The sequence below is a fragment of the Panthera onca genome, chromosome C1, assembly GCF_046562875.1.
Source record: "Panthera onca isolate mPanOnc1 chromosome C1, mPanOnc1 haplotype 2, whole genome shotgun sequence".
NCBI lineage: Eukaryota > Metazoa > Chordata > Mammalia > Carnivora > Felidae > Panthera > Panthera onca.
Window position 1 is genome coordinate 129,782,328 of NC_138346.1, and position 14,038 is coordinate 129,796,365.

The 14,038-nt window shown below is 37.8% G+C and overlaps 1 protein-coding gene across 2 annotated transcripts in view; it reads left to right on the forward strand.

The window, feature by feature from the left end:
• The window catches only part of VAV3 (vav guanine nucleotide exchange factor 3), a 362,968-nt gene that overhangs the window by 178,427 nt on the left and 170,503 nt on the right, over positions 1-14,038 (forward strand). For both annotated transcript variants that reach the window (XM_060625198.3, XM_060625200.3), the window contains 5 exons: positions 2,874-2,977; positions 4,415-4,514; positions 8,582-8,677; positions 11,767-11,835; positions 13,566-13,652. In XM_060625198.3, coding sequence (XP_060481181.1) covers positions 2,874-2,977; positions 4,415-4,514; positions 8,582-8,677; positions 11,767-11,835; positions 13,566-13,652 — 456 coding nt within the window. The remainder of the gene's footprint in view (positions 1-2,873; positions 2,978-4,414; positions 4,515-8,581; positions 8,678-11,766; positions 11,836-13,565; positions 13,653-14,038) is intronic.

Sequence of the window (14,038 nt, forward strand, 5' to 3'; positions counted from 1 at the left end):
TTCCCCTGTGCTGTGGTGTATAACTGGAACTGGTGGGCGGAGCCGCAGTCAGACCTGATGTCTGCCCCCAGCCCACCACTGAGGCCACAGTCAGACTGGTGTGTGCCTTCTCTTCCCCTCTCCTAGGGGCGGGATTCACTGTGGGGTGGCGTGGCCCATCTGGGCCACTTGCACACTGCCAGCCTTGTGGTGCTGGGGATCTGGCATATTAGCTGGGGTGGATAGGCAAGGTGCACGGGGGCAGGAGGGGCAGGCTTAGCTCACTTCTCCTTAGGTGATCCACTTCAGGAGGGGCCCTGTGGCAGCGGGAGGGAGTCAGATCCGCTGCCAGAGGTTTGGCTCCGCAGAAGCACAGAGTTGGGTGTTTGCGCGGAGCAAGCAAGCTCCCTGGCAGGGACTGGTTCCCTTTGGGATTTTGGCTGGGGGATGGGCGAGGGAGATGGCACTGGCGAGCGCCTTTGTTCCCCGCCAAACAGCTCTATCGTCGCGGGGCTCAGCAGCTCTCCCTCCCTTTGTCCTCCAGCCCTCCCGTTCTCCGAGCAGAGCTGTTGGCTTATAACCTTCCAGATGTCAAGTCCCGCTTGCTGTCGGAATACACACCATCCGGCCCCTCTGCTTTTGCCAGCCAGACTGGGGGCTCTGCTTGGCCGGCGGGCTGCCCCTCTGCCCTGGCTCCCTCCCGCCAGTCCGTGCAGCACGCACTGCCTCTCCGCCCTTCCTACCCTCTTCGTGGGCCTCTTGTCTGCGCTTGGCTCTGGAGACTCCGTTCTGCTAGTCTTCTGGTGGTTTTCTGGGTTATTTAGGCAGGTGTAGGTGGAATCTAAGTGATCAGCAGGACGCGTGTTAAGCCCAGCGTCCTCCTGCGCCGCCATCCTCCTGTCTCTTCTCCTGTATTCTTTAAGAATTTTAACTATCTTGGGGCACCTGGGTGGCTCAGTTGGTTGATTGTCCAACTCTGGATTTTGGCTCAGGTCATGATGTCATGGTTTGTGGGTTCGAGCCCTGCATCGGATTCCACGCTGGGTATGAAGCCTGTTTGAGATATTCTCGATCCGTTTCTCTGCCCCTCCCCAGCTTGCTCTCTCTTTTTCAAAGTAAATAAACTTTAAAAAAATAAATTAAAAAATTTTTTTTAAATAAAAGAATTTTAACTCTTTTTTGCCTCTTGAGTTCTTATATCCTTATTTTCTAGAAATAAGGGATTTACCATATCTTCAACCAAAGTCAGTCAGAATGTAAGCTGAAAACATGTGGATAAGATCATAAAATTATCCTTAACTGCTTGTCAAGAAGAGGTAGTCTTAGTTAAATAATCCCTGGTGCCACTGTCTCTTTGCCTTGTGTGAGCCCCCTTCAGTCCCACTCCTTGCTCTATTCTGCCAGTCCCTCAACCCCATCCTGTACACACTGTCCTGAGGGCATCCGTTTCCTCCACTTTCTTGCCTCTACTCTGATTTCAGTTGTACTAACCTTAATTCCCATTTCTGAAATACACTACTTCCTTATGACTTAAAAATCCATTTTAGTGGTTATTTGTAAGTGTTTTTCTTCACATTTATGTAAGCATTTTGGGTTTCAGAGCACCTTACAATGATCTTATGATCCTTAGAGTATAGTTGTGCAGAAGCATTGAAACAGACCAAATGCTATGCCAACCGAGGTCATGCTAGGCAACATTCAAGTTCTTAAACCTTTAAAACTGGCTCGGATTTAATATATAGCTTATGTATACTATATATAAGCTTTTATGCATAAGCTTGCTTGTCTTACCTGCAAGTTTCCTGCTATTTTGGTTCTGTGCATTCAGTGTTGATGTGTATCAGTCACGTAGCTGGTTGTTGTCCTTGTCCCCGATTATGGGCAGATGAAGACATTCTCATTGATTTGTAGCATAGCAGGAAGAACAAGGTCACAATATGAGATGAACGTTTAGCATAAAACAAACTGCACGTTCTAGGAAGATGAGCATCTTGAACCACCTTAATACGGTCACTGTAACTTAGGACTTCTTTGACAGTCCTTAATCTTATGGCTTTTCCATGCTCTTCAGCAAAAGGGCAGGGCCAGCATATTCCTGTTTCCTTTCCATCCTACTAAGGAAAGGGCATGCTGTGAAGTTGGTGTGTACACCAAGGTACAGGGAAGAGCTAATGCGAGAATTGGCACCTTGATTAGAATTTCCTCATTTTCTGGCTATGACGTGTATTTCCTGCCTGACGGAAAATTACTTGCTTATCAGGAAAAAGGTAAAATTCTGACTTCTGAGATACTCTAGTAAACTGCCTAGTACAATTTATCTGCTCTTTATTTATGCCATTAGTAGTCTAGTTTCAGGTAATTTAGTGTGATTATTGTTAGCTTAGCACCAGGACACCACTAATTGACCAAAGTACAGATCTACATTTTTATGTCCCAAGGACATGAATCATTACTTTATCCCGTCAATAAAACATTAAGCACTTGGATAGTTTTATTTAAAAAGTTAAAGTGACTATAATGAAAATGAGCTGTACATATTTTTATACAAGGAATAAATTACCCTTTAATAAGTAGTGAGATAATTTTTTTTTTCCCCAACAGGACAGTGACAGTTCAAGTCAGATCTGAAATTGCTGTTTCCCATGCACATGGCTTGTCTGTCTCTCTCTCCTCTTCTGTCCGCTTCTCTTTCCTTCCCTTTTCGTTTCCCCTCTCTCTCCTCCCTTCTTCCCCTCCACTTCCTTTTCTCTTTATCATCCCTAGTAGCAGGTTTAGAGTTTGAGGGCATTAGCATTTCCTTGAATGACAAGTCTAGCAACAGTAGGGATTTTAGGTTTGGGGTGATTTATTTTTGGTCCTGTTTTCTAATTTCCTTTAACATTTTTTTCCTTAAGGAACTTGTAAAAGTTCATCGGAACCTAATGCAAGAGATTCATGATTCCATTGTAAATAAAAATGACCAGAACTTGTATCAAGTTTTCATTAACTACAAGGAAAGGTAACTTTTAAATTTTAAATTTTGTGGCTATCAGTTTGTGATTATAGTGAGGGTTAGTATTAAAATTCCTCTGGGAAGCACCTTGGTGGCTCAAGAGTCAGTTAAACATCTGACTCTTGATATAAACTCGGGTCTTGATCTCAGGGTCATGAGTTGGACACATTGGGCATGAAGCCTACTTAAAAAAAAAAAAGTAAAATTGCTCATAAATAGCTGTTTCTACTGTCCGTTAAGTTACTACCTGGGCAGTAACTAGAACATAGGACAGTTAATCTCAGGGTGGTAGTTTGAGTTCTGCATGTGGATCAGGAAAAAGGAAGGGGGAAAGTAAAGGATCCAGATGTTTGCTTTGCAAATCAGAAGTTCAGGTTATCGACCTTTTACCTCTGAGTTCTGTAGTTTTCAGGAAGTCATATTAATTCTCTGGCCTCCTTTGCTCCATCTGTAAATGTTAGGGGTAGATTAGCAGGTGCCTAGTGCTTGTTCCAACTCTCATATTTTATAATTCTCCATTTGGAATTATTAGATTCACGGCTGAAGGCAGTTTCCCTTTCTAAAAAAACAAAAAAAAACAAAACAAAAAAAAAAAAACCTCTTCTGAACAACTCACGTTAATGAAAGTACCAAGGAATTTCACTTAAAATATCATTCTCTCTCTTAAAATTAAGCACTGTAGTTCCTACTGCTAAGAAGTGGCTAATGAATTGCTTTGCATCAACAACAGTTAAACATGAACTTATGAGTAGTTTTCTTTTTCCCCAATGGAGAGTTAAAAGAAACGATAAATTACCCAACCTCTCTGCAAAGTGCCTATATTACTGAGGAGCTATGGTTCCTGAAGCAGGCTCAGACTCCATGTAGTACAAGGTACCTTCTACCCAGCACACTTCAGGTCGCTCCTTCAATCACAATTTTCAGATAATGTGTTTTCCTTAATTAAAAAGTAGGAAAGATTAGGTTTATTGATGAGTGGAGTCATGACTAGTGAGGACAATAAAATTGTCTGAGTTAAATTTTTCTGAGTATGGGTAAACAGTAGAACGTTCATCTTTACTAGGAATATAAACAGAAATTTTTAATTTTGTTTTTGTGATATTCATGTGTACTTACCATAAACAGTTATCAAGCCGGTTTGTAAAATCTACCTGCTGAAAAAATGTATGGGAAATTAATCCCATTCAAATTTAGAAATAAAAATTAGTCCTTTTAATAGCATATTATGAGTCTATGTGTGATTTGTGTTAAAAAGAAACAAGAAATCAGAGGCTCAGAGAGATAAGTAATTTGCCCAGGGTCACCTAGCTAGAGGTGCAGGACAAGTAAGATTTACTTTGATTCTCCCTAACTGTGGTTTTAAATAGATGATGGTAATTCTGCCTCTTCCCCTTCTACTTTATTTCTTTTGTCCTACAAATTTCTCCTCTTCTTCCCTTTCAGGTTGGTTATATATGGGCAGTACTGTAGTGGAGTGGAGTTGGCCATCTCTAGTTTAGACAACATTTCTAAGACAAAAGAAGATGTAAAACTGAAATTAGAGGTACTGTTTATTTTTTGTTAGTTTATGAAATAAAGTAAGATAAACCTAAAAGCAAGGGGAGGGGAGTGGGGAATGGGCAAAATGGGTGAGGGGGAGAAGTATTTACAGGCTTCTAGTTACAGAAAAAATAATTCCTGGAAATAAAAGGCACAGCATAAGAAATACAGTGAGTGATATTGTAATAGCAATGTAACGAGGCAGAGGGTAGGTACACTTGTGAACATAGCATCATGTAAAAACTTGTCAAATCACTAAGTTGTACACCTGAAACTTATGTAAAGCTATATGTCCACTATACTCAAATAAAAAAAGAATAAGAAAAACTAGATCTATTCCTTTGCAAGATTAGTGCAATAGTACATTTTTCCATGTATTCTAAACATAATTTTATGTCAGTTTTATAAAATATTTAATAGCTCTATGAAATAATATGATAGTAATAATATAATAGTAAAATCTGAGACTCTGGCTTTGTGTTTTACATGCATTGTCATTAGGTCCTCATGACTCTATGAGATATGTACAATTAATTTTTGTACATATCTCATCTTACAGATGAGAAATGTATTACATCTTACATCTTACAGATGTACAGATCATGTACATATCTCATCTTACAGATGAGAAACCTGAGGTTCAGAGAGAGATTATGAGTAATTTGCTCAGGGTCACCTAGGTAGAAAGAAGTACAGGATAAGTAAGATATATGTGAGATAATGTACATGCAGATGAAAAATGTTTATTAAAAACGTAAGACATTTAGGATAAGGTGTATAAGAAGGGTATGGATATTGCCCATAAGAAGAAAGACAGGACAGACACAAATAAGATTAAGTTGTATGTGACAAGCAGTAATCGATGGTGCTCCATGAGTGAGATTGAGCGATCACCTCAGCACAGGTAGAATGTGGAAGATTTCTCTGAAGAGGTAGTATTTGATTTAGGTCCCCAAGGGAATGGGAGGAGTCTTGACAGGTGAGATTCCCTGGAGAGTATTCTGACCAGATAAGTATGACTGACCAGATGAATGTGGAAAAGTCTGAAAAATGGAGAGTAGGTCAGAATAAACAGAGCACGTGGAACAATGGAAAATAAATCTGGAAATGGTGGTCAGTTTTTTGTTTTTTTTTTTTTACATCATTTTTCTTTTTCATAGGAGTTTGCAATTTTAGGGAACTTTTGAAAAAGATGATGTGTTAAGTGAGTAATTTTCTCAAATAGATTATCCATATATTTGAATTTTCTTAAATGTTGAGTACAAACGTACAGTCAATTCTTAAATGGCTGTGTTTGCCTTACTTGACACTGTAGTGTCCCTTTTGCTGTCTTTGTTCAATTCAGCAGTGAGGTCAGGCGATGAAGGGAAAAAAATGAGGCAGATGACTTTCCAATTAGAACTCCTTCATTGTTTTAGCATATTTGGTATGATTTTATAACTTTCACAAAGGGGAACTAGTGGTTAGAAAGTTTACACATCAGCAGGCTACCAGGTAACTGTCCTCTCTACCATGGATCATTTTTCCTTAGCTCTTATAAGCCTTTGATGATGTGGACCTTATGTCTGCTGGTGGCTTGAATCACCACTAAATAACATCCTGATAACCCTGTTAGTGTAAAAGGTTCCTGCTCCTCTTGAGAGAATAGAGCCTTAGAAGCATAGAGCTATAAAGTACTTTGACTCCAATTAAATTATGATGGTAAGATAAAACTCTACAACTTACACAACTAGTTCGTAACAGAACTACCATTAGAACAGATGCCATCAGTTCTACCGTTAGAACTTTATATATATATAAAGTTCTGGCTCCAGAAGAGAGTATACAAGTTGTTAGTCATACTCCCATTGTACTCTCAGTATTGTTTGGATATTCTTCTCCCTTCTTTCAGAGTCACTGTCAAAGTCCGCCCTATGACACATGACATACTCTGGGCCTCTAGGAACATATTTTCTATGGTCATTATCCATCTGAGGGAGAGAGAGAACCTCAGGCTGAGTTTGAAAAGCTCAGGGGGGGAGGGGCTGCTGGCTGCCCGTTTTTTTGCCTGAAAAGGTACTACTACTGACTAGTGGCCTGATTGGCAAGTATTTAATCAGACATTGTGACACCTCAACAGATACTCTTTGCTGGGACTGTCCTCTGCAACTCCTGGTATGATAAAGGGGAAGCTGCCTTATTCTTGGTGTCTCTGCTTCCTTCGCGTCTTCAGTTTGTGGTGATTTTTGCTCCTGTTGGTCTTTGTCTTTTTCTTCTCTACTTTGGAACCAAGATAACATAGGGCGAACAGTAACAGAATCTCTTTATTTTGTTCTCTAAGCTGGCTCATCCCGATTCCATTTATTTTCTTCTCAGTTAAAATTGGAGTTGGGTTAAGCATGTCGCCGGATGTGTTGGAAGACTCTATTCTGCCCTTTATTTACTTTCAATACTAATAAGCATTTTACACCTCAAACTTAGACCCCCAGTTGTAGGAAATGCCTGCAATGTTAGTTTCTTTACTTCCTGAGCCTGTAACTTAGAACTTCAAGGAACTTAATTATTTCCCCAACAGTTTTAAACTGACTTCCATAACATAACAAAGCAAAATTTAAATGTATAACATTTCTGTTCCTAACACTGTTAAGATGGCATATATATGCATGAAGTGTAAGATACAACCTCAGTTCTAAGGAGCTTAAAATGCAGCTGGGGCGATGAGAGTCATTCATTATAATAATCTTAACAGTTTAACCTCCTATTTGAGACCCATGATCCAGAACTCTCTACAATCTGTAGAAGCAAGAAATCAGTTGAAATAGTTATTCTTCCAGTGAACTGCAGCAGTTGACAAGACATGAGCTAACATGTCCCGATGTGTCCTCAGTTCTTGCTTAAGACCTGTAGTCAAATACTCATTAAGTCACTATGGTCATTAGAGTTAATGGTGTTTACTTTATAGCTCCTGATAATATATCCTTCCATGTGCCAGAAAAGTTAAGTGTGGGCAAAGGGGAAACAAACCATGAACAAAGCAGTGTTTTCTTGAATGCAACTCTTTATGAACTGGAAAATTCCTTGGTTTGGGATGTACAATTGTCTGAGGAGTTTGGATTTAGTTTCTCACTAATAACAATTTTATGGAACTTTATTGTTTTAAGACTATATCACAAATATGTGAGAAACAGTAAAATCAGAAAAGCAACTTGTTCAAGGTTATACAGCCAAGAGTTGCCTAACTTTGAGTTCAGGCTTTAGTACTTCAAATTCAAAGTACTTTCCTTAAAGTTATAGTTAATGTTAGAAGAGTGAACACAAGTCAGTACTATTTTTAGATCAGCTTTAAAGAAAGAAGAGTGTGAGATGAAAAAAAAACTAAAATTTGAGGCTTTTGAAAGTTTGAATTCAATAATAGGTTTATACTTTAGCAAATTTTTAGACTCAATCATTCCATTTCATTCAGTTTAATAAATATTAAGCAAGCACTAGATTCTTAAAGCTGTAAAAGACAGAATATATTGGGGAAGATAGTATGTACAACAATCATTAAAATGTCCACAAGGTACAGAGAGCACAATTTTGATTGGAATTATTACAAAAGGCTTAGATGTATAGTTCTTGAAGAGGATGATTAATTTTGTTGGAAACTGGACAAAGCACATGGCGGTTGGAGAGAAGAGAATGAACAAAGTCATGGCCATGGCAAAGGCACATGGCTAGTTTGATAAGTAGGGACTTGTTCTTGATGCCAGGCCCGCAGCCTAACTGGGGGTGGTTGGTGGAAGGTAGAGCTATAAAGGTAAGTAGAGGAAGACCCTAGAGGGACACTAGGAAAAATAATTTTCATTGCATAAGACAGTTGTACTTAATGATTCATTTTAGGATTGAAATGCTACAAGGATTATTTGTTGTTGTTTGTTTTTTAATTAGATACTTTCTATTTTTTAGAAAGGATTATTAATAAAAGGAACAAAATATTTATTATATAATAACAGTTTTGTTTATGGCCTCTGAATCTTTTAATGTTGGCTTTATGACTCCCTTTGATAAAGCAAAGTTTTTTTAAAAAGTTTTTAAAAAACATTTCATTAGGAATGTTCCAAAAGAGCAAATAATGGAAAATTCACTCTTCGAGATTTGCTTGTGGTTCCTATGCAACGGGTTTTAAAGTATCACCTTCTTCTCCAGGTATGTAACTTAAAACTATCTGTTTTGTTTATTCATTTAACCAAATGTTCATGAAGCACCAATTATGCTCCAGATACTCCATGTTTGGGGCCATATCCCCCTATGATTTTCAATGATTAGCATAACTAAGTGGGAAATAACAGAACAGCTGGAAACTTTTTCTTCCTTTAGCAAAGATTAATTTGTTATCTTCCACAAAGTCATATTTTGTGTCCTTCAAACAGAACTGGCCCCCAAAGAATTAGGGAGGAAGAAAAGGCAAAATGAAAAGATCCCTTTAACCAAGTCTTTGGTTAGCTATAATCATTTATTAGAATCTCACTGTTGTAATACACTTGAATTTTGGCAGGTTAAGTGTTTTGGACTTTTTGCCTTATAGCCATAAACTGAAGAGAATTTTGTCACCTTCTTTGTTGCTTTCTGCTAGGGTAAATTATAATAAGACTACATTTATTTTGAAGTGATTCTTTTTATAACCACGAAGCTTATGGTTTCCACAGTTAGTCCTCTAATGAGGGTGGAGAGTCTTATAAATTTAATTTGATAGCTGTACCAGGAGGCTCATTAGTTCTGCTCCAAGGAAATGTCTCACAGTATTAGTCTGTCAACTCTGCTGATCCTTGCAAAATGTCATTTTAAAAAGATCTACTACCTGTATGTGAAATATAATTTTGAGTCTGCCGTGCTTTATACATCTTGTATATTAAATTTCTTGATCTGTAGTTGCAAAATTATTAGTCATCTCTATTTTTGTTCTACTGAGAAATCAGAAGAATTCAAGCCCTGATTATTTCTTTAAAATACATTAAAACATTTATGAGACCTAAACTCAAAGCAACTTAATCAAATTGGATTTTATGAAAAAATAATAAGGAAGACTTAAGCAATCGGTTTCTGAGACATCATGGAACTAAAAAACATGTCCAAAATAAGCTAATAATTTCTTTTGTAACTTTGGTATGGTCAAATAGCAAATGAAGAATTTAAAAGGTGCAGTTTTCAAGAAACATCTATCTTGGTCATTTATAAAGTTTTAGACTTATAGAAGTATAAAATATGGCAATACCTTTTTGAAATTCAGACTTTTGCCTTAATTTCTCTTGGATTGTTTTCTATTTTAAATTTCAAAAGAATGTTCACTTCTATGATGAATTTTTTTAAATAGGAAAATTTTTATTTGGGATACCATATGAAGATAAAAATTCTACAAATGTTTTTCCATCTTGATAGTGTACAATGTATTTATCTAATGTTTAGAAATTTGTTGAATAAATGTGATATTAATTTGAACATTTCCTACTTACTGCTATACTTTAGTGGGGAAATAATTTTTGAAATGCTTTATGATTTGAAATTACATATTTATAAAATCAGAATGAAAGTGGAGGATTTGAAACTTTGAGAATAACTTACACTCATTATTTGATAAAGGAAAAGCAAAAATCAAAGTAAAAGAATATTACTTGAACAACCTTATACTTAACAGATCTGATGTCTGTAGGTCCTCTTTATAACTAGAAACATTATTGGTATTGAAGTCAGCAAAAATTTTTGAGTGGCTCCCTGTTTGACAGACAGGATTAGGCATTCATGATATTAAACAGCACCCCCTCCCCCACTGCACTGATAAAGCTCACTGTTTAGGTAGGGAAAATGAAGTGTAAGCTGCCAGGTACCGTATGATATGGTAGGTATGCAGAAAGTATGGAGGTAGTACAAATAAAGGTCTAGTTAATTATGCCTGGGGAGGATGGGGACTTGTAGACCCCTCTGTCGTAGAAAGCTTCGCTGTACAGTGATTGTTGATCTGGCTGTGCAGGGAACAATAAGAGTTTCTTTAGGAGCATCAGAGAGGAACAGCTTTCTAAGGAGAGCAAAACCACATGCTTAATGGGATCAGCTGTTAGAATGTATTTTGAGAATTGCAGTTAATTTAGTATGGATAGAATATAGGTGGTTTGGGTGGAGTTGTTGGGGTGGGAAAGAAAAGTTGGGAGAGTTTGGCAGAATTCAGACCATGAAGGGTCTAAGAGGTGTAGTTAACAACCTGAAGCTTTTGCGGGCATTACAGAAGTCTAAAGAGGGTAGAGACAGGATCTGATTTATATATTAGAAAACTAGCTTTGATGTCAGTAGAGTAAATAGCTTGTAGTCCAGAGAGGCTCCAAGTCAGAAGATTAATCAGAAGCTGATTTATAATGACCCATGTGAAAAAGAGTAAGGACTTGCACCAATGTAGTGGCAGTGAGGATGGTTTCCAGGGAAAAGATAAAAGTCTGTATCAGCAGAACATAGTATGAGAGAGGGATGCCTGGGACACTTTATAGGTTTAGGCTTAAGTGATTCTACTGGTGAAGGTGCCTCATTCAATAGAATGTAAACAGGAACCAGAAGAGAGTTGTGGGTGAAGATGCCCTAAGTTGGGAGTTGTTGGGTTAGATGGGCTTGTGAGATAACCAGGTAGAACTATGTAGGTGGACGGAAGAGTCTGGAACTCAGGCATGAATTCTGGGTTGAGCACATTCCTTTGAGAGTGATTGTCTTATTAGTGAGTGTGTTGACATTATGGCGACGGTTGTGATAGAATTTGTAGAATAAGTAAAGTAAGAACAACAAAAGACTAAGGTGAAAATCTAGGAAATAGTAACTTTCCAAGGTATAGATAAAGAAGAAAGTATGAAAGACTAGTGAATAGGCAGAAATTTAAGAAGGACTCAGAGACAATAGCAGCCAACAAGTGATCCTAATTATCTCCAAAGCCAAGGGAGAGGAGTAGACATCAGAATCAGTTGGCAATGAGAGGATCTTTCATGACATTTGGGAAGGATGTCAGTGTTATCGTGCGGGATAGATCAGGTTCATCTTTGAAAGGAGAGTGTTTTCAACCATCGTCTCATGTTCTTTTGCCGTCTGGTTGGTCTTCTTACAGATAGAGCTATTTTTATGAAAATAGAACCTAGTTAAATTACATCAGACTTATTACATTATGGTGCAAATAGTATTAAAAATGTTTTAGTTTTTAAATGTTCTGTTTCTCATATTTTGGTTTTAATTGATGAAAGTAGCACTAAACTGTATCTTCCAAATAGGAACTGGTCAAACATACCACTGATCCTATGGAGAAGGCAAATCTGAAACTGGCTCTTGATGCGATGAAGGTAAGGCAAATGTACCATGAACTTCTTTGTGTTTTTTATCCTTGCTTAAAAAAATGATAGAATACAAACCGCTAATACATATGTATGATATGCTAATGTATATTATGTGTGCGTGTGCGCGCGCGCGTATATGTATTTGTATGGTTTTGTATTAGGTGGGGAGAGCTGAGTATTTTTAACTGAAATAGATACCCTTGCATGGATTAATTGTTAGACAAAGACACATAAAACCAAGAGGTATATTAAAATAACTTGTTATTTATGAAAGTATGACAACCTTTATAACCACTGGGAATGATTTAATATAAGGGTTTTATTTCACATTCTTTTTGTGGTTGCTAATAGAAAACTGTCGGCTTGTGTAAGCAGCAGGTCAGCTGGTGACTTCAGAACAGTGGTGTGACTTATTTTCCTCGAGTGAGGATATCTGCCTGGTTTACCCTTGTGGATGCTGTGCATCAGTACAAGTGGATTTCAGTCTGGGTTTCTATGTCTAGGTAAATCTGAAAATCAAGAACTACAAGTGGACAAAGGCAGACTTTTAAACATACTGGGGAATCTGTAAAACCCCAGTTTATATTTTGTGCTGGACTTTGACTTTGAAAGAAATATTTGCCCCTAACTTAAAACATAAACAAATATTTGTTCTTAAGAACAAAATGCCAATGTGACTGTCATCAGAGCAATGCTAATTACTGTACTTGATCTTAGCCAAAAGGCCCAGAAGCAATAGAGCAAAATGCTAATTACTTCTCCATGTCCCTGTGCCAGTTTCAGTGTTAGCTCCGCTATTGGGCTGATTTTAGTACCCCGTTAGGAGACATCACACAACTATTTGTTATTTTAGAAATTGATACCAAATTTTCACTTTTTAAAGAAATCGTTAATAGATACATCCTATGGAACGTCAGACTTTCATTTAGAACAAAGTTAGGAACTGCTTTTTGTCAGAGTTCTGTTCCTACTGTTGCAGATGAATTTAAGAGGGTAGAGAAAAAAGAAAACCCAGAAAACAGGAAAATCTAGAGCACATGTAATAAAAATAGCTACTTACAGTATGGAAAGATTAGCTAATGTTTCCTCAAATATGAGAAAAGACATTTTAAAGTAGGTGAAGAAGGCCCATGGAGAAACGTGTCCAGCATTGTTTGTTTGCTTGACTCCATTTTAGTGCCCTTGGGTTTCTGTCTTCTCCTTTTCTTCCCCTTCATTAACTCTTTAAAATTGAACTGGCTGACTTGACTGAATGCTCTCAGGAACTAATACACTAACTGGTTGCAGAAAATGGTCCAGCTGGATTCATTGTCTAACTTTTACTTTTTTGTCCCTGCTAAGCATTCATTATTGCATTGTTACCCTTATTCTAACCCATGTAAAAGTGTGATTCTCTCAAGGTCAGTTATTAACGTGTTTGGAATTTGCATTCTCCTGACCTAGTTTCCTTTTGTTCCGCACCGTGTCATAGTCTGTTTTTGTTTTTCATCCTTGCTCTTCTCCGAGGTGTGGCAAATGACAACTCTTTAGTCTTTGCAGCTGTACTGCAGACATTTTGAAATTGCTTTTGAGTTGCAGTTTTGATTGATGGGTCATTCATTTTTATTGTCATGGAAAAGTTATGGTGGTTACTTTTACCACTAATGAAATTAATGATGTGTTTTCTTTCAAACAGTTTGCATCTCTTTTCCAGTCTTATCGTGACTTCTTTTTGTACCCTTCCCTTTATTCTTTAGGACTTGGCACAATATGTGAATGAAGTGAAAAGAGATAATGAGACCCTTCGTGAAATTAAACAGTTTCAGCTATCTATAGAAAATCTGGTATGTAATTATCATTCCTTCCAGCTTTCCTAATCCACAAATCAGAGGACATTCTACAAGTTGTTTCTGAAGCAAAGATAGTTTACCTTGAAGTTTCTGTTGTTCAGGGTTTTTTGCAATTCCTGTTTGGCAGCATCCCCGTGGATTTCCTGTGGCACCTGTGATATGTATATCGTGTCCCAGGACTTTCTGCCCTTGCTTGTCCTTCTCTCCTTAATCACACAATGACTCTTCCCCTGGCAGTCTAAATTCTAAACATTAGAGTGCATTTTTTTCTTTTCTTTCCCTTGCGCTATACATAGTCATGGCCGATTTCCTGTTAATTTATTCATCTTAGTTATATTTACTGGGTGACTGCTGTGTGCCAGACATTGGCTTGGGGCTGG